This window comes from Oryctolagus cuniculus, chromosome 1, assembly GCF_964237555.1.
Source record: "Oryctolagus cuniculus chromosome 1, mOryCun1.1, whole genome shotgun sequence".
NCBI classification, from domain to species: domain Eukaryota; kingdom Metazoa; phylum Chordata; class Mammalia; order Lagomorpha; family Leporidae; genus Oryctolagus; species Oryctolagus cuniculus.
In genome coordinates this window covers 198,856,851-198,874,792 of record NC_091432.1, presented here as the reverse complement: position 1 = coordinate 198,874,792, position 17,942 = coordinate 198,856,851, and the positions used below count along the sequence as shown (strand labels likewise).

The 17,942-nt window shown below is 50.2% G+C and overlaps 3 protein-coding genes across 5 annotated transcripts in view; all 3 read left to right on the top strand.

The window, feature by feature from the left end:
* The window catches only part of LOC108175373 (olfactory receptor 13C7), a 37,550-nt gene extending 30,763 nt beyond the window's left edge, over window positions 1-6,787 (top strand). For all 3 annotated transcript variants that reach the window (XM_070054314.1, XM_070054304.1, XM_051856749.2), the window contains 2 exons: window positions 1,390-1,474; window positions 4,891-6,787. In XM_070054314.1, coding sequence (XP_069910415.1) covers window positions 4,912-5,868 — 957 coding nt within the window. In that variant the 5' untranslated portion in view covers window positions 1,390-1,474; window positions 4,891-4,911 and the 3' untranslated portion in view covers window positions 5,869-6,787. The remainder of the gene's footprint in view (window positions 1-1,389; window positions 1,475-4,890) is intronic.
* A 1,348-nt stretch (window positions 6,788-8,135) lies between these two features.
* On the top strand, window positions 8,136-11,431 carry LOC103348033 (olfactory receptor 13C7-like). The gene is made up of 2 exons (XM_070061365.1): window positions 8,136-8,288; window positions 10,847-11,431. Exons 1-2 carry the CDS (start codon window positions 8,136-8,138, stop codon window positions 11,429-11,431), a joined length of 738 nt encoding a protein of 245 aa, XP_069917466.1.
* A 4,452-nt stretch (window positions 11,432-15,883) lies between these two features.
* LOC100341482 (olfactory receptor 13C7) lies at window positions 15,884-17,104 on the top strand. The gene has a single exon (XM_017348859.3). It carries the CDS (start codon window positions 15,998-16,000, stop codon window positions 16,955-16,957), a length of 960 nt encoding a protein of 319 aa, XP_017204348.1. The 5' UTR covers window positions 15,884-15,997; the 3' UTR covers window positions 16,958-17,104.
* The last annotated feature ends 838 nt before the right edge of the window (window positions 17,105-17,942 follow it).

Genomic DNA, 17,942 nt, shown 5'->3' with positions numbered 1-17,942 from the left:
GGAGCCGAACAGTTGCTCGTCTGGGATGCCACTTTACAAGCGCCTCCCCATTGTGTCAACTACAAGAAACCCGCTCAGCGGTGAACACCTGGATCACAGAGATTATTCCTTAGTCACAGCTTCATCTGCACTCACCAGTCCAGAGCTGGGCTCAAAGGATGGGCAGGAAAGCAGCAGGAGCAACGCCGCGGCTGCCCCGTTCCTCCCAGGCCAGACAGGCTGCCCGGCGTACTCCCCCACGGCTTCCCTCTGGTCCTCGAGGTTTGCTGTATTGTATATGAGTGTTGCTTCTGCTGATCTCAAGTTCATTGGCTGAGGACCCTATAACAAGAGAAATGCACACACATGAGTTCAACAACGTTTTGTGTGACACAGGGGGCTTCATATGGAAGTAAAGAGCCTGAGACACAGTTAAGCCTGAGAATTCTTTGTAAAAAGTAGAGACTGGAGAGTCGCGGGGCAATGTGATGGGGCCAAGAGCAACCACGTGTAGTCAGCTGGGCGTCCTCTTGGCCCGCGTCCTGTGCCTCAGGGGAGGAGGGAGAGGGAAGGTCAGAGAGACAGCCTGCACATGCCCTTTCTCAAACTCCTTCAGCTTACGCTGTTCGGCATGCCAGGGTGCCAAATGTGGGGTCACCTGCCGTCTGAGCCCCCTGAGCTGTTGTTGATTCTGCTCTCCTGCATGTTTCCCACCCCTCATTCACCTCTCAATCCTGCAAATTCCTTCTGTATGTCTCCCAGAGCCACCCTTTCCTCCGTCCCTGGCATGTTCCCCTGGTGCCCAGCGTCCTGGACAGCATTGCGGCTGCCTGCAGGTAGTTCTACTCTGCTGGGCGTTCTCCGATGACAGAGTCCTGTCTCAGGTCATCAGGTCTCATGCCCACCCCAACTCTGTGGAGAACAGAGAGAGAGCACACACTGGGTCCCGGGGAGGAGAAGCCTGGGTGGCCTGAGAACCCCTGAAGTTTCTGGAATGTTTACATCCCCCTCTAGAGTTCTTAGGGCAGTGACAGGGCCGCCTTGAACCAATCTTTGCAACCAAAGCCCAGGAGAACCCTGAGTAGTTGGCACTGGAAAACATTCTGGGACATTGCCTTGAGTATAGGGCACACCTCCGTAGCTCCCCCTAATTGGGCCTGTGGGGTGAAGTCTAAACTCTGAGTCTCTCACCAAACTTTAAATTGCTTCTGGGATAGGACTTGGCCCCAGAACAACCGCCCCGAATTCCTGAGAGAGAGACTCCCTGTGGGATCCTCCGGGAAAGGAGTGTGGGGCACAGAGGAGCGAGGGTTTGGGGGCCAGTGGCCAGGCAGGGCTGGGCGGCCCACCGTGGTACAGCCTTCTCCAGGCCGGGGCTCCTGGCTGAGCCTCTGTTCCCTTGTCTCGCAGAGCCTGGTGGCCGGGCAAGGACTTCTGGGACTGTGGGTGCACCACAGGCGCCTCTCCGTTCAGGGTCATCTTGAGACACCAGCAGGTGAGACAGCAGCCAGAGTATGTATGCCCATGCAAGAGTGTGCCCCCAGAGCTGCTGGGACGGCTGGCTGAGATAGGGCTCGGATGGCTGGCTTGGTCGTGTGGCTGTGTACCGCCCAGGTGGGCAGCGGACACTAGGGGCAGTCGCTCCTCCTGGAACGCTTCCGGCTCCCCTGGCCTTCCTTCCTGCAAGCAATAGATCCTGACTGGATTCTTCCCGAAACCAGGTCCATCCTGGGTAGCTTCTGTGGCCGGCTCTCCCCCAGCTGGGAGAGTGTGCAGCTGTGCAGGGGAGGGGCTGGGGGAGCTCTGGAGGCTGCAGCTGCGGAAGGGAGCAGGCAAGCTTCGTGTGAGCCCAGAGGGCCGGCTAGGGACCAGTGGAGGAGGGAAGAAGTGAGGAAAAGCCGATTTCACGTCCCCGAAGCTTCCTGACAGCCACAGTGCTGTGAGCTCCCTCCGAGGGAAGCCTCAAGCAGCGGCTGAGGCGTCACCGACGGGAAAGGGGCTTCTACGCAGGTGGCTCGGGGCTGTGCACGAGGTGGCGTTACTATGAACTTCCACCGGGACTCGGGTCATGTGCTCCCTGACACTAAAAGGAGCTTGTCTCTAAAAAAATAGTTCCTCCTACTTCATTCTTGAAATTCCTGGGATTGCCTCTTTTGGACACTGTACCATTACCAAATAGAAAAAGCACTCCAGGGGTTGGCGCTGTGGTGGAACAGGTAAAGCCACTGCCTGTGATGCCAGCACCCCATATGGACACCAGTTTGGGTCCTGGCTGCTCCACTTCCCATCCAGCTCCCTGCTAATGTGCCTGGCAAAATAGTGGAAGATGATCCAAGTACTTGGGTACCTGTCACCTATGTGGGAGACCTGGAGGAAGCTTCTGGCATGGCCTGGCCCAGCTCTGGCCATTGTGGCCATTTGGGGAGTGAACCAGGGGATGGAAGGTATCTCTCAGTCTCCCCCTCCATTCTCTGTAACACGGCCTTTCAAATGACTAAATCAATCTTAAGGAAAAAAAAAAAAAAGAGCACTTTTTCAGGGCCATGTGCAATTCACAAATCTCTCTCCTACCTCAGTTTCTTCACATTTAAATTGAGAGCCATGGAAATAGACCAGTGACCCCAAGCTGGGGGAGACTTTGATTTAAAAAACTAAATAATACAGAGGGTGACAACAGATGGTGGCTGTAATGTGGGAGACTTGGATTGAGTCGTGGGCTCCTGGCAGCCTGGCTCGGCCCTGCTAGTGTAGGCCTTTGGATAGTGAACCACTGGATGGGATATCAGTCTTTCTTTTAAGTAAAGTGAAAATAAATTGAAAAATTTTAAATTTAAAAACAAGCAAGTAGAGCAGAAACATTGCAAAGACAATCTACAAAGGCAGGACTCCAGTTTGTTTGTTTGTTTGTTTTGTTTGTTGAGAAGCACAGAGAGAGATAGACAGAGGCAGAGAGAAAAAAAATGGTCCTGTCTGCTTGTTTACTCCCCAAATTCCCACAATGGCTGGAGCTAGACCAGGCTGAAGCCAGAAGCCAGCAAGTCCACCTGGCTCTCCCGTGTGGAAGGCGGGCCCCAACTATTAGAGCCATCCGCTGCTGCTTCCCAGGGTGTGCATAAGCTGGAAGCTGGAGTCAGGAGCCCAGGCAGGACATGAACCCAGGGACTGCGACATGGAGCGTAGGGGTCCCAGCTGGCTGCTCAGCTGCTGGCCCAGCGCCTACGCAGAACTCAGCACTTCTCGTCCGCACGTGGGTAGCTACTAGGCCACCAGCTCCAGGCCATCTTGGGCTTCCTGCGGCAGGCTGGATGATATCTGGAGTTCCAACTCCCTCTGACAGTAAAATTGTGATGATGGACAGTGCAGACTTTGGCGTTCTGGGAGGTTGAGTCAATGTCATCTGAACATGTCTGCAAAACTCTCCACGTGGCAAGGGATAGCTTCTCTCCCTGGAATTGAGGTGAGTGTGGCTCATGACCCTGAGGCCAGCCAGTGGGGCTGGGAGTCTGGGGGCCCCTTCAGGTGTAGGTGGAATGTCTTTCACCAGCAAGCTGCCGGCTGCGGCTGGAAAGCCTGTCTCCAGCAAACTGGCTTCTCCTCCACTAATAGCTTCTTGTGCCGCATGTGTGACTTTGCAGCCTTAAATCACACCTTCCAGGTGGGTGCAAGCTTTCACCCACAGCTGGCAGGGGAATGGGCTGAGCACCTGGGGAGAGTTGGACTGGCTCCACGAGACCCTGGCTATCTTGTGTGACCTTGCGGTTTTAAACCATGCCTTCAAGTTAGTTACAATCTTCCACCCAGAGCTAGCAGAGGAGTGGAGACAGACAGTCTCCAGGAGATCCCCACTATCTATCTCCTTGAGCCCCAAGCCAATCAACAAACAAACGTGAAGCCGCTGTCCAATGGGCACCGCCCTGGTAGGATGACCCAGTGAGTAAATAGTAATGCCCTAAAAACTCGGGACACTTCCCCAAAGCCAGTGTCCCCCTCAGGCACTCTGCCTGGTCTCCTCTCTGACCAGACGCTTGCCAATCAAATAAAAGTTTCTGTCTCTCTGCAAATTGTTTTCTGACCTTTTATTTCTATACTAAGAACCCATGAGACTCACTCTGGCAACCACCCTCCACTTCATGACTGGTAACAGACCCCACCCAACCCAAGCTGGAGGTATGAATTATGAGTGGGTTCTAGCAGTCAAGTAAGATTCTGTCCCTCTCACCAAGTCCCAGGGCAACGAAGATGCCATGGTCAGGTGTGGCTACAGGAGGAAACACGGGAGTCCTTCTCTCGATTTCTGGTCACTCTGGTGGGAACTCCAGGTTCTAGGCTGCAGAAATTGTTTGTTCAGGTTATGCAAAGAAGAGAGTCAAGAGCAGACGAACTAATTTACATCCACTACACTCACAAAAGACTGCGGTATAAACCAGACACTAAGAGGTAAGACCTTGGAAACTTTACATTTCCAAGCCAGTCCATTCTCTCCCTGCAAGACGATCTGGGTGGGGAGTCAAATTAGAACAGAAACTTACTGGGAGGGGAGAAACCAGATTCAGAGGAGTGGCCCGTGTGACCTCAAGAACCAGGGTCACTGAGCTCTGATAGCTTGAGGTCTCCAACTCTACAGCAAAAACAGGGTTACCCAGAGGCCCCTGCCTCCCTACAAGGTGCTGGACACAGCGCATGTAGACATCGGCTGGTGCTTTAGACAGCATCATTCATTCATTACCCAGAGCGTCTTGTGTTTTATCAAGTTTCATTAGATTGCCAAGGTCAGCTGCAAGCCCGGCCTCCAGACAACTTGGTTTTGTAGCTGCATGTAGGGGCCCAAGTTCGTTTGTAACTCCGGAGACGCGTTGACTCAAGCAAGCCGTCAAACAGAAACATGCACTTTCTGTCTTTCACTGTTGCCAGGCATGAAAGAAGGAGTTTGACATGGGAGCAGCCAACCAGTCTATGGTGACAGAATTTGTCCTGCTGGGCCTCTCAGCCCACCCAGCGCTGGAGAAGACGTTCTTCGTGCTCATCCTGTCCACGTACCTGGTAATCCTGCTGGGCAACGGGGTCCTCCTTCTGGTGACCACCCTGGACGCCCGCCTGCACACGCCCATGTACTTCTTCCTGGGCCACCTCTCCCTCCTCGACGTGTGCTACACCACCTCCTCGGTCCCACTGGTCCTGAATGGCTTCCTGACCCCCAGGAAAACCATCTCCTTCTTAGGCTGTGCCGTCCAGATGTTCCTCTCCTTTGCCATGGGAGCCACAGAGTGTGTGCTCCTGGGCATGATGGCGTTTGATCGCTATGTGGCCATCTGCCACCCCCTTAGGTACCCCGTGGTCATGAGCAAGGCTGCCTACGTGCCCATGGCTGCTGGCTCCTGGGCAGCTGGTGGCGTCAACTCCCTGGTCCAGGTCTCTCTTGCGGTACAATTACCCTTCTGTGGGGACAACGTCATCAACCACTTCACCTGTGAGATCCTGGCTGTGCTGAAGTTGGCCTGTGCTGACATCTCCATCAACGTGGTCAGCATGGTTGTGGCCAACGTGATATTCCTGGGGGTCCCTGTCCTGTTCATTTCCATCTCCTACATGTGCATCCTCACCACCATCCTGAGGATCCCGTCAGCTGAGGGCAGGAAAAAGGCTTTCTCCACCTGCTCTGCCCACCTCACTGTGGTGGTCGTCTTCTACGGGACCATCCTCTTCATGTATGGGAAGCCCAAGTCCAAGGACCCCCTGGGGGCAAACAAGCAGGACCTTGCAGACAAACTCATCTCCCTCTTCTACGGACTTCTGACCCCCATGCTGAACCCCATCATCTACAGCCTCAGGAACAAGGACGTGAAGACTGCAGCGAGGAGCCTGGTGGCTCAGAAATGCTGCCCCCTTTGATGGTGGTTCTCACTCGATAATCACAAAGCTAGATGAGGGCAAGTTGAGTTTAGAGCTAAGCTCTTCGCCGTGTGGTCTGGGGACCAGAATATCAGCATTACCTGGGAGCTCACTCAGCATACAGAATCTTGGGTTCCATTGCAGACCTACTACACTGGAATCTTCTTGTGATTCAAATGCATGTTCAACATTGAGAAATACTGTCCTGGTTAAGAGCACACAGGGGATGCTGTGAGTGCTGCCTGGGGCCCTGGCCTTGGTTCACCTAGGGCTGCAGCTGGCTTTGGCTTCGTGACGCCGGCTGCTGGGAGTGGGGGTGGCTACAGCAACTTGCAGCCAACCTCTCTGCAGGACCGCCCTTGACTAAAGAGAGCTCCCTAAGCCAGAGCCCCATTCCCACCTCAGGGGCAGGCCGCATCCAGGAATTTGTCAATGGCAAGTCTGCTTGTCTCCAATGCAGATGTCTCTCTAAAGAGCCATCCCAGCTCTGGAGCTTCCCCACAGAAGTTCAAGTTCTCATCGTGCACAGCCGGGTTTCTTCACCAGCTCCTCCACCTGGGTCGATCCGAGGGCACTTCTCAGCAATGTTCTGCATGAAAATCTCCCCACCAACACCAGCTCGGGGGAGCCCAACCCCTCCCGGAGGACAACAGTCAGTCTCAGCGCACTGGGTGGACACTGCGTGTATCACTGGCGCTCAGCCTTCTCCGGCATTTCATTGGCTGATGTGAAGGCAGGTGACTTCGCCAAATTCCTCTTGTTCAAAGAGAAAACTCTTTGCCTAAAATGCATTTGCTCAATTAAATTCCTTTTATTTCCCTTCTAGAAGTGCATCTGAATTTGTACTTCCTACACAATGATTTTTCTCTAAACAGAGACTAAACAGGGCTGTTTCCTCTGCTGGCGTTGAGGGTTCAACAATGAGATCTGTGACTTTTTCTTTTTCTTTTTTTTTAATTTATTTGGCAGGTAGAGTTATAGACAGTGAGAGAGAAAGGTCTTCCTTCCGTTGGTTCACTCCCAAATGGCTGCTATGGCCGGCGCTGTGCCAATCCGAAGCCAGGAGCCAGGAGCTTCCTCCTGGTCTCCCATGGGGTGCAGGACCCAAGCACCTGGGCCATCCTCCACTGCACTCCCGGGCCACAGCAGAGAGCTGGCCTGGAAGAGGGGCAACCGGGACCAGAACCCGGCATCCATATGGGATGCCGGTGCCGCAGGCGGAGGGTTAACCAAGTGAGCCACAGCGCCGGCCCTGTGACTTTTTCTTTAAGGACAAAGATGTTTGAGAGCTGGAAAATGTGTTGACTCTTCACTGTAAGAACCCAAACCAAAAAAACTCTAAAAAATATTCATTGTTCACTGAAATCCCTATAAAAGGAAACATTACCTCAACTTCAATAACAGATAAGATGTTGTATTCACATAACATTGCTTTCAAACAATCTGTAGATCAGGTACTTCAAGAATTCCCACATTTTCATAATTAGTGTTGAGGAATCATAGACTGAAAATAAGTCAAGGAGGCTGAATAATTTTATTAACAGAAGGGGAAAATTTACTTCAAATTTACCACAAAATGGGGGCAGGCATTTTGTTCGGTGCTGAGGCCTCCGCCAGGGACGCCTGCTGGTCTGAGCCCCCGCCCTGCTCTGGATTCTAGGGGCAGCACGTGGCAGCCCCAGTAGCTGGGGCCTTGCCGCCCACGCAGGAGGTCCAGACTGCGTTCTTGGTTCCTGGCTTCAGCCTGGCTCAGCCCTGGCTATTGTGGGCATTTGGGGAGTGAACAAGCAGATGGATGATCTCTCTCGCTCTCCCCCAAATCTGTCTCTCAATTAAAAAAATAGACAAATAACAAATCCTAGTTGATCACAAAATTATACTTAGAGTTGACCTTACTTAATTTTGGACCAGGAATGTTTCGAGAGGGGCCTGCTAGTTCCGGATCCGGTCTGTCTGCAGTGCCTAGAGAGGCCGTCATCATACAGGTGCTAAATGAGATGCCCAGGTGGCTTTCCCCGGTGACGGGTCAGCTTCCTCTTGCCTCCATCTTTAGGCTCAGACGGATTTGTGTAAAGCCAGGCTGCTGGCTTTCCATGGAGGGGTTACGTGAGGGCTCAGAAAGGTGATGCTTTTCCCTGGGAGAGAACCCCAAACCTGCTTGAAGGCCAAGGTTGTCTATGGACTATAGGGGCCCTGGGGCTTCTTTCCCTCCGTCTTTCTGGACTTGACAACATCGTGGGTAGGGTAGGCTGAGCGCACGGGCCGTAATGAGAATTCCACGCACGTCCCCTGTGGAGATGTCGGCAGTGGTGTCCACGAAGCCAACAAAGATGTACGGGAACTCTGATGCCAGCTTCTGTCTCCTCGACAGGGAGAAATTAGTACCCGGGGTCTTCTTCTTAGCACCGCCCCTGTTTCCCGTGAGGACCAGCCTTTACCGCTTGCTGTGTATAGAGGCTGGGCTCTCAGTTGAAAGCTCCTCACCTGTTCCCTGTCTCCCCACTCATCCACGTCCAAGAGACGCTTCGCGCACGGCTCTGCTGAACGGGCCAGACCAGCTCCCACCTTAGCCGGTCCTCACCTCCCTGGCCCCGGCTGAGCTTGCTGAGGTCACTCTGCTCCTCGTCATCAGACGTTGGTAAATGCTGTGGCCTGGCTGTGGTGTCAGAGGTCCCTCCGTGCAAGGCTTGGCTCTGCCGCTCTCATGACTCCAAAGCTCCCTTCTGCCCTCGTCCTCGGCCTCCACCTTAATCCTTGTCCTGTACTGTAGCAGTGGGGAGCGAGTGTCAACGGCCCTCATAGAGAGCCCCTTCCTAACTGGGATCCAAACTGCAAACGGATTCCCCACAGGTCAAATGAGTGGCTACCACCTCGCCTACTGTGTGATGCCACTGAATGGCCTCTCCGGCCCGAGGCCCAGGGCCTGCTCCTGCTTATGCAGTTTGATGAGGTAGCAATTTTCTAGCTATAAGCAGTAGAGACCCAAAGTCAAACCAGCTTGGATGAAAGGCAGGGCGACTGTACTGGTTTCTATAGCGCAAAAATAGAAGGTGAGAGACACAGTTGCCCTTGTGGTGCATGGAGGAAGCCAGGGACTGGAATGCTGCACAGTCTCCAGATCTTTTCTTTCTTTCTTTCTTTCTTTCTTTCTTTCTTTCTTTCTTTCTTTCTTTCTTTCTTTCTTTCTTTCTTTCTTCCTTTCTTCCTTTCTTCCTTTCTTCCTTTCTTCCTTTCTTCCTTTCTTCCTTTCTTCCTTTCTTCCTTTCTTCCTTTCTTCCTTTCTTCCTTTCTTCCTTTCTTCCTTTCTTCCTTTCTTCCTTTCTTCCTTTCTTCCTTTCTTCCTTTCTTCCTTTCTTCCTTTCTTTTTTTTTTTTAGGAAATGGCTTATCCAAATAAAGGAGACATTACAAGGAAAAATTCTTAAACATTTTTTGGCAAGTAGCTATTTCATATGTTTATATCATACAACATGATGTTTTGAGATATAGATATATATATATACACACAATGTGGAATGGCTAAATCAAGCTGATTAACGTATTCATGACCTACATACTTACCATCTTTGTGGTGAGAACTTTAAAATCTACCCTCTTGGCAACTGTCATGTATACGAAGTGTTGTTATGCACGATAGTCACATGACGTCTGATAGAGCTCTTGGACTTATTCCTCCTAACAGAAACATGTCTCATGGCTCACACCTCCCCAGTCCTCCCAGCCCAGCCCCCTCCTCTGCTAACCACCACTGTCCTCCCTCTTTCTTTCTTTCTTTCTTTCTTTCTTTCTTTCTTTCTTTCTTTCTTTCTTTCTTTCTTTCTTTCTTTCTCTTCCTTCCTTCCTTCCTTTCTTTCTTTCTTTCTTTCTTTTTCTTCTTTCCTTTCTTTCCTTCTCTCTCTCTTTCTTTCTCTTTCTTTCTTTCTTTCTTTCTTTCTTTCTTTCTTTCTTTCTTTCTTTCTTTCTCTTAGATTTATTTATTTGAAAGTCAGAGCTAAACAGAGAGAGAAGGAGAGGCACAGAAAGAGAGGTCTTCCATCCGCTGGTTCACTTCCCAATTGGCCACAACAGCTGGAGCTGCACCGATCCAAAGCCAGGAGCCAGGAGCTTCTTCTGGGTCTCCCACGTGGGTGCAGGGGCCCAAGCACTTGAGGCATCTTCCACTGCTTTCCTAGGAGCATTAGCAGGGAGATGGGTTGGAAGTGGAGCAGCTGGGACTTGAACCTGTGCCCACAAGGGATGCTGACATGGCAGGCAGTGGCTTAACATGCTGTGCCTGATACCAGCCCCAATTGTTTTGGCATTTACTTTTGCAAAAACAAGTGGCTGAGTCCTCTCAGACAGACATAACGTTATGGTCAGAGCACAGTCAGACCTTAGTTACCATTTCTACGTCCAGGAAGGCCAGTGAGGGCTGGATGGGAACTTCCATTAAGACGCGGTAGAGATCGGAGTGCCTGAGTTCAGTGCCTGGCTCTGGCTCCTGACCCCAGCTTCCTGCACATGCAGATACTGGGAGGCATCAGGGATGGATCTTGAGTCTGGGTTCCTGACACCCATGGGGGAGACTTGGATTAAGTTCCTGGCTTCCAGCCTCAGCCCTAGTGGAGGGGCTGTGGCAGACATTTTGGGAGTGAACCAGTGGATGGGAACCCTGTCTGTCTGTCATCCCTCTCTATTTCTCTCAGATGAATAACAAAAGAAATTTTTTTAAAGACTACATATTTATTTGCTAACAAAACGTATCTGTGCAATTGCAGCTCATTTGCATGGTCCCACTCCCAGGAGGAAGCGCGAGATGCAGATTGCATGGCTAAGAGAAAAAGGCAGATTTTGAAGAACACATAACCAGTCTGTCACACAGGGTTACTGGTTCCAAAAATATTTTGTTTGTGGAAAAGTGGAATTAAAAGATAAGTTTTCTTTTAATTTTCTAGAGTTCTAGAGGAACATTCCTTTGCAGTGAGAGTTAAGAGACATAGTTTGATTGCTATGTGGCCATCTGCCACCCCCTTAGGTACCCCGTGGTCATGAGCAAGGCTGCCTACGTGCCCATGGCTGCCGGCTCCTGGGTGGCTGGTGGCGTCAACTTCCTGGTCCAGGTCTCTCTTGCAGTACAATTACCCTTCTGTGGGGACAGCACCATCAACCACTTCACCTGTGAGATGCTGGCTGTGCTGAAGTTGGGCTGTGCTGACATCTCCATCAACATGGTCAGCATGGCAGTGGCCAACGTGATCTTCCTTGCTGTCCCTGTCCTGTTCATCTTTGTCTCCCATATCTTCATCCTTACCACCATCCTGAGGATCCCATCAGCTGAGGGCAGGAAAAAGGCCTTTTCCACCTGCTCCGCCCACCTCACAGTGGTGGTCGTCTTCTACGGGACCATCCCCTTCATGTACGGGAAGCCCAAGTCCAAGGACCCCCTGGGGGCAGACAAGCAGGACCTTGCAGACAAACTCATCTCCCTCTTCTATGGGGTGGTGACCTCCATGCTCAACCCCAAAGGTCACCATGAAGAACCTGATCAGTCAGAAGCACTTCACACAGTAATAGCAAGAAGTTGAGGCCGGCGCTGTGGCACAGTGGGTTAAGTCTCCGCCTGTGGGGCTGGCATCCCATATGGGTGCTGGTTCTAGTACCAGCTGTACCTTTTCTAGTCCCAGCTCTCTGCTATGGCCTGAGAAAGCAGTAGAAGATGGCCAGGTGCTTGGGCCCCTGCACCCAGGTGGGGGACCCAGAAGTCCTGGCTCCTGGTTTCAGATTGGCACAGTTCTGGCCATGCAGCCATAGTGGGGAGTGAACCAGTGGAAGGAAGACCTTTCTCTCTGTCTTTCCCTCTCACTGTGACTCTACCTCTCAAATAAATAAATACAATCTTAAAAAAAAATGGATGTGGAGAGGTTGGAAAATGGGTGCAAAGATGCAGTTGGACAGAAGGGGTAAGTTCTGGTGTTCTGTTGCTCAGTGGGAGGACTACAGTAAAAAGATAATGGGGTGCGTATTTTGATACAGCAAGAAGATTTTGAATGTTTCACTACAAAGGGACAATAACTGTTTCAGGTGATGAATATGCAAATTGCCCTGATTTGATCATTGGACAATGTATTCATGTGTTAACACATCACGCTAAACCCTGTAAAGTGTAAATTAAAAATGAAATAAGACTAAAAAGAAAGAAATGCAATAAAACACAAACCAAACTTAGAAAAAGAAGAAAAAACATGTACCTAATATCAAAACTTAATATAAAAGTATAAGGATCACATCTAAATGATACTGGGCATTTTTTCCCACGGGGGGAAAAAGTAGGTTGATCAAAGGAATAGAATAGGCAAGTATATCCCCTCTATATGGTCACTTGATCTTTGACAAAGGTGCCAAAGTAATTCAATGAAGGGAGAAAAATTCAATAAATTTGAATTTATTCAAGTGCTGGGACACTTGAATATCCATATGGAAAAAAATAAACTTCAATTGCTAACCCACATTACATAAAAAATTAATTCATTATAGACCATAGATTTAGACAAAAGCTAAAACTATAAAACTTTTATAATAAGACATGGAAAACTGTGACTGAGGGTAGGCAAAAATTTCTTAAATAAATGGAAAATAATAATCAAAAAAGAGGAAAATTAATAGAATTGATCAAAATGTAGAACATCTGTTCAGCAAAAGACACTATTGAGAAGTTGAATATTAAAGGGACCGGCGCTGTGGCATAGTGGGTGAAGCCACATTCTGCAGCGCCAGCATCCCATACACCAGTTCGAGTCCAGGCTGCTCCACTTTGATCCAGCTCCCTGTTAATGCTCCTGGGAAAGCAGCAGAGGATGGCCCAAGTGCTTGGGTTCCTGCACCCACATGGGAGACTTGGAGGAAGCTCCTGGCTCCTGGCTTTGGCCTAGTCCAGCCCTGGTCATTTCAGCCATTTGGGGAGTGAACCACTGGATGAAATATACCCCCCCTTCTCTCTCTCTCTCTCCATTTCTCTCTCTCCATCTCTCTCTCTCTCTCTCTCTCTCTCTCTCTCCCTCTCCCTCTCCCTCTCCCTCTCCCTCTCTCTCCCTCTCTCTCCCTCTCTCTCCCTCTCTCTCCCTCTCTCTCCCTCTCTGTCTCTCCCTATCTTGTTGTAACTCTGATTTTTCAATAAATAAATAAATCTTTGAGAAAATAAATATCCAAGCCCCAGACTGGGAGAATATTTACAATACACATATCTGACAAAGGACTTTATACAAAAATATTTCTTAAAACAATATTAAAAATGATAATAGTAGATCAAAGACTTGAATAGATAATTCACAAAGAAAAATATATGAATTGCCAATAGGCACATGAAAAAGTGTTCAATATCATTAGTTACAAGGAAAATGTAAATTAAAACCACCACGAGATACCAGTACACATCAACCAGAGTGGCTAAAATTTAAGGTGGACACCACCAAATGTTGACAACTTGGTGGTGCCACTAGAATTCTCAAAAGTTACTGGTTGTAGGCTAAAAAGATATAAATGTTTTGGCAAAAGAGCTGTGAATTTCTTCTGAAACTAGGCACAGGGGCAGGTGTTTGTAGTTGGTGTAGGTGTTAGGATACCTGTGTCTTATTTCAGAGCATTGATTGAGTTTGATCCCTGGCTCTGGGTCACGATTCCATCTCTCTGTTAATGCAGACCTTGAGGGGCAGCAGTGACGGCCCCAGACACTGGGGTCCTGCCACCATGTGGGAGACCTGGATTGAAGTCCCAGCTCCTGGTTTCAGCCCAGGCCAACCCCAGCTATTGTGGGCATTTGGAGAGGAGGTCAGCAAAAGAGAATTCTATTTCTCTCTCTCTCTCTCTCTCTCTCTCTCTCTCTCTCTCTCACACACACACACACACACACACGTAAATAAAATTAAAAAAAAAAAATCTTGGCATATACTGATGGTATGACCCAATGAGCGATTCCAGTCTCAGGTAGTTAGCCAGAGTAATTGTCTAACATTTCTGTGTGTCAAGATCGGCTGATATCACAGATTAGCTGGATCTTCTGCTTCCAGGCCTTTTACAGTTACGTTGTTGACTGGGGCCGGGTCCCATCAAGAATTCTTGGCATCTGGAGGTTTGCAGAAACTGTAGAAGGACATGGAGGTGCGTTCCCGATGTCCTTCGGCGGCCTAAGTGTGCAAAGTTCCAACAAGCAAAGCAGAAGGAGGAGGTGGGGGAAGAAGCCTTCCTGGGTGCCCCCCGCGTGACTGGACCTTGGGGACGCTGTCCCAGAAGTATAGGAAGTTTCCTAACTTTGCACCATCTGTTTCCAAACTTTTAATCACGTCAGAGAGTACGCTAGTCCCCGCTGCGGTGCTGATTTCAAATTGCCTTCCACATCCACAGTTGTTCTTTTGGAGATTTTGCCCAAAGCCGACTCCAGGGCAGAATGAGCTTTTGCGCCTTCCTCCAGATCAGAGGAGTTCATCCCGGCCTGAGCTTTCCAAACCAGTGTTGCTATTTCTGGTCCACGCTCTGCTCCTAAGCCGCAGGGACCCTATCCCAGTAGATTTTTTATTAAGGTAAGTGGGGGTTCTTATAAAAGTTATGCTCAACCTGTCGTTAGCACAGTAACATTTCTAATTTCTGACTTAATTTTTGCAAAGGGGTTAGGGCTTGAAAGGGAAGAAATGGTGCCTAAAATGTAGCATCAGCAAGCCTGAGAGGCAGACAGAACTCCTTCTTGGGTCAGAAAAATCTAGAAGGCAGGATGTCTGGAAGCTTCGGTCTTAGATCATGGACTCAGCCTCAGAGGCTCCCCCGGAAGTGAGATGGCTTCAGAGTCTCGTCTGATGACTTTCCACAAAGGCAGTTCCGGAAGGAGGCTGCACTCCCGTCACATGAGTGAGAGGGACTCAGAAAGCTGCTGGCTCGGCTCAGCATTTCCTAACACTGCAGAGCTCAGCAAGTGGGGAGCGGGCAATGGGGAAAGCAATGAGCTCTTCATCCCTGGGAGAGAGGAGCTGAACCTGAACAGCCATGCATCAGGGTTGTGCGGACGAGGATCTAGAAAGGGAGAAGGAGTCGGGCTAGGTTACTCGGGGAGAGAGTCCATGGCTGGGGCACATAGGAGCAGCTGAGCCACAAGGCTCAAAGGCTCTGATGTCCCTGATTCCTGGGTGGCTGCTCTCCCTCAGGGAGGGGATCCAGTACAAGTATAAGAAGGCGATAAAAAGGCACTGCCTCAGTTACCCAAGAGAACCAGATTTCCAAAAGTCATGAGCCACTTACGGGTTTCTGGGGCCAGCCTCAGATCCTCACAGAATATCAGATCTGAACTATGAGGGACATCCCAGAACTTCTAGAGCCTAAAGTTACCTTGAAAACCTCTTTCCTTTCCCTTGCATCTCTCCATGTCCAGTCTCCTCTCATCCTTGGAGACCTAACTAGGCTCTAGATCACTAAGGGGCTTTCTTTGACACCTCTTCCACTGGTACCCAGAGAGCCCTCTGGGTGCTCTGAGCCCTCTGCTTTCCCTTCTCGCCAGATTGTGAGCTCATTTAAGCCTGGGTCATGGGCCCCCTGATTCTGAAAAAATTGTGGGACTTACATATTGATTGATCAACAGGTATTTTGGTGACTGGATGTTCACGCAGGCAGGATGGATGGATGGATGAACAGATGTACTGAGGCTAGCCAGTAGAAAAGGTCTTGGGAACAACAGGAGCATTTTTTTCTGTGAGAATGTTCTAGAAAGAAGAAATAGTTACAAGATGATGATTCAGAATTAACCATTCACTAGTATTTGGCACAAAGGGGGAGAATATGGGACAAACTTAAAGTCACTTTTCTGATCAGAGTTTAAGAAGATGGACTGTCATATAGGATGCTAGACCACTATAATGAATGTATTAGTCTTAAAGAGTCACTTATAAAATGCATGGAATTATTAATATATTATACTTCACAAATGGTATCCTGTGAAAATGAAACAATTACTGATCTGTCGCTTCTTTTTCTTGGAAAAAAAATAGATAGCGTAGGCTTACAGAAGTGTTTTCCAGTCACTGCCACACTGGGAACCACACTAGGTGTCCTGGCGCTATGCAAGAACATTGAGCTTGAATCTCTGCGTATTCAGTGGACAGGGGACACACACCATGGACAGTGACAACCAGACAGCCTCTGTGACAGAGTTCGTACTCCTGGGCCTCTCAGCCCACCCAGCGCTGGAGAAGACGTTCTTCATGCTCATCCTGTCCACGTACCTGGTAATCCTGCTGGGCAACGGGGTCCTCCTTCTGGTGACCGCCCTGGACACCCGCCTGCACACGCCCATGTACTTCTTCCTGGGCCACCTCTCCCTCCTGGACATGTGCTACACCACCTCCTCAGTCCCCCTCATTCTCGACAGCTTCCTGACCCCCAGGAAAGCCATCTCCTTCTCAGGCTGTGCTGTCCAGATGTTCCTCTCCTTTGCCATGGGAGCCACAGAGTGTGTGCTCCTGGGCATGATGGCGTTTGATCGCTACGTGGCCATCTGCCACCCCCTTAGGTACCCCGTGGTCATGCGCAAGGCTGTCTACGTGCCCATGGCTGCCGGCTCCTGGGCGGCTGGCATCACTAACTCTGTAGTACAGACATCCCAGGCAATGCGGCTGCCCTTCTGTGGGGACAACGTCATCAACCACTTCACCTGTGAGATCCTGGCTGTGCTGAAGTTGGCCTGTGCTGACATCTCCATCAACGTGGTCAGCATGGTTGTGGCCAACGTGATCTTCCTTGCTGTCCCTGTCCTGTTCATTTCCATCTCCTACATGTGCATCCTCACCACCATCCTGAGGATCCCGTCAGCTGAGGGCAGGAAAAAGGCTTTCTCCACCTGCTCTGCCCACCTCACTGTCGTGGTCGTCTTCTATGGGACCATCCTCTTCATGTATGGGAAGCCCAAGTCCAAGGACCCCCTGGGGGCAGACAAGCAGGACCTTGCAGACAAACTCATCTCCCTCTTCTATGGGGTGGTGACCCCCATGCTGAACCCCATCATCTACAGCCTCAGGAACAAGGACGTGAAGGCCGCGGCGAGGACCCTGGTGACTCAGAAACGCTTCGCCTGGTGATATTTGGAGGACAGATGTCCCCGCCTCATGTCCCTGCCTCTCTTTGCTTCCAGCTATTCTCAGAATAATGTGACCCCCAAAGAAGAGAATGTGCAGAGTGATTACGGGAAAATGAATTGCACATGTCATGGAGAGCTGTAGCTGTGACTGGACAGAATAAAATGATGAGATCTAAAACCTGGTGGGAGTGAGTATTGATGGGATGGAAGTGGAGTGCTACTGAAAACACATCTCATGGTTTCCCTGACTCTCCGCCGTGCAAGTCTGAATTCACCTATGTGAGCAGACTATTGGGGGTGGGGGGACCAAATGGACCTCTGTGTTAGGACAAAGGAAAGCCAAGATCCTCCTCCTGAAGACAGGCACGGAGGACAGTGGGCACAGACTGTCACAAGGAAGTTTTTGGTCATATACTATGCTCACAACACAGTGTAAAAATTGTCTTTATTGTAGATGTAACTGGACATTTTCAAGCTTTATTTTTTTATGAACACAGAGGCTGAGAAAAGATGAGAATGAGGTTTTCCGTCCTCCTTTCTCTGGGACTCTGGGGTGTTGAGGCCCTGAGAGACTCCATGTAGGACATGTCCTTTGTGGGCAAGCCAGTCCAGCCCTGTAGCGCCTGTGGGACTCACAGCTGCTATCCCATTTTAAGTTCGGTTGTTCCACCCTCATTCAGTCTTGCTTAAGTCCACAGTCTGGCCCTGTAGTCTGGGAGGTGAGGGGATGGAGCGACAGAGGAAGAGCTGAGCATGAGCCGCAGAAGCGGGTGGGAAGCTGAGCCTGGGTGGTGGACCGGGACCAGCAGCCGAGCCAAGCTGTGGTCTGGAGCCAGATGGCCGACTGTCTTTTGTTTTCCCCCTGACACCAAAACACTTTCTCAAGAAAACAGGAAACCTCTGCTGCCAGCCTGTCTCACTCAGGGTTCCCAGGGTCCCCCTGCCTGGGATGTGCCCAAGCTCTGGGATGTGGCCCGCCACTCTCT

What these genes read in the sequence shown, in the direction of transcription:
- LOC100341482 (XM_017348859.3), top strand. Translation starts at nt 15,998, where the DNA reads ATGGACAGTGACAACCAGACAGCCTCTGTGACAGAGTTCGTACTCCTG.
- LOC103348033 (XM_070061365.1), top strand. Translation starts at nt 8,136, where the DNA reads ATGAGAATTCCACGCACGTCCCCTGTGGAGATGTCGGCAGTGGTGTCC. An exon ending in TAGCACCGCCCCTGTTTCCC is followed by an intron (nt 8,289 to 10,846) that starts GTGAGGACCAGC and finishes TAAGAGACATAG; the next exon opens with TTTGATTGCTATGTGGCCAT.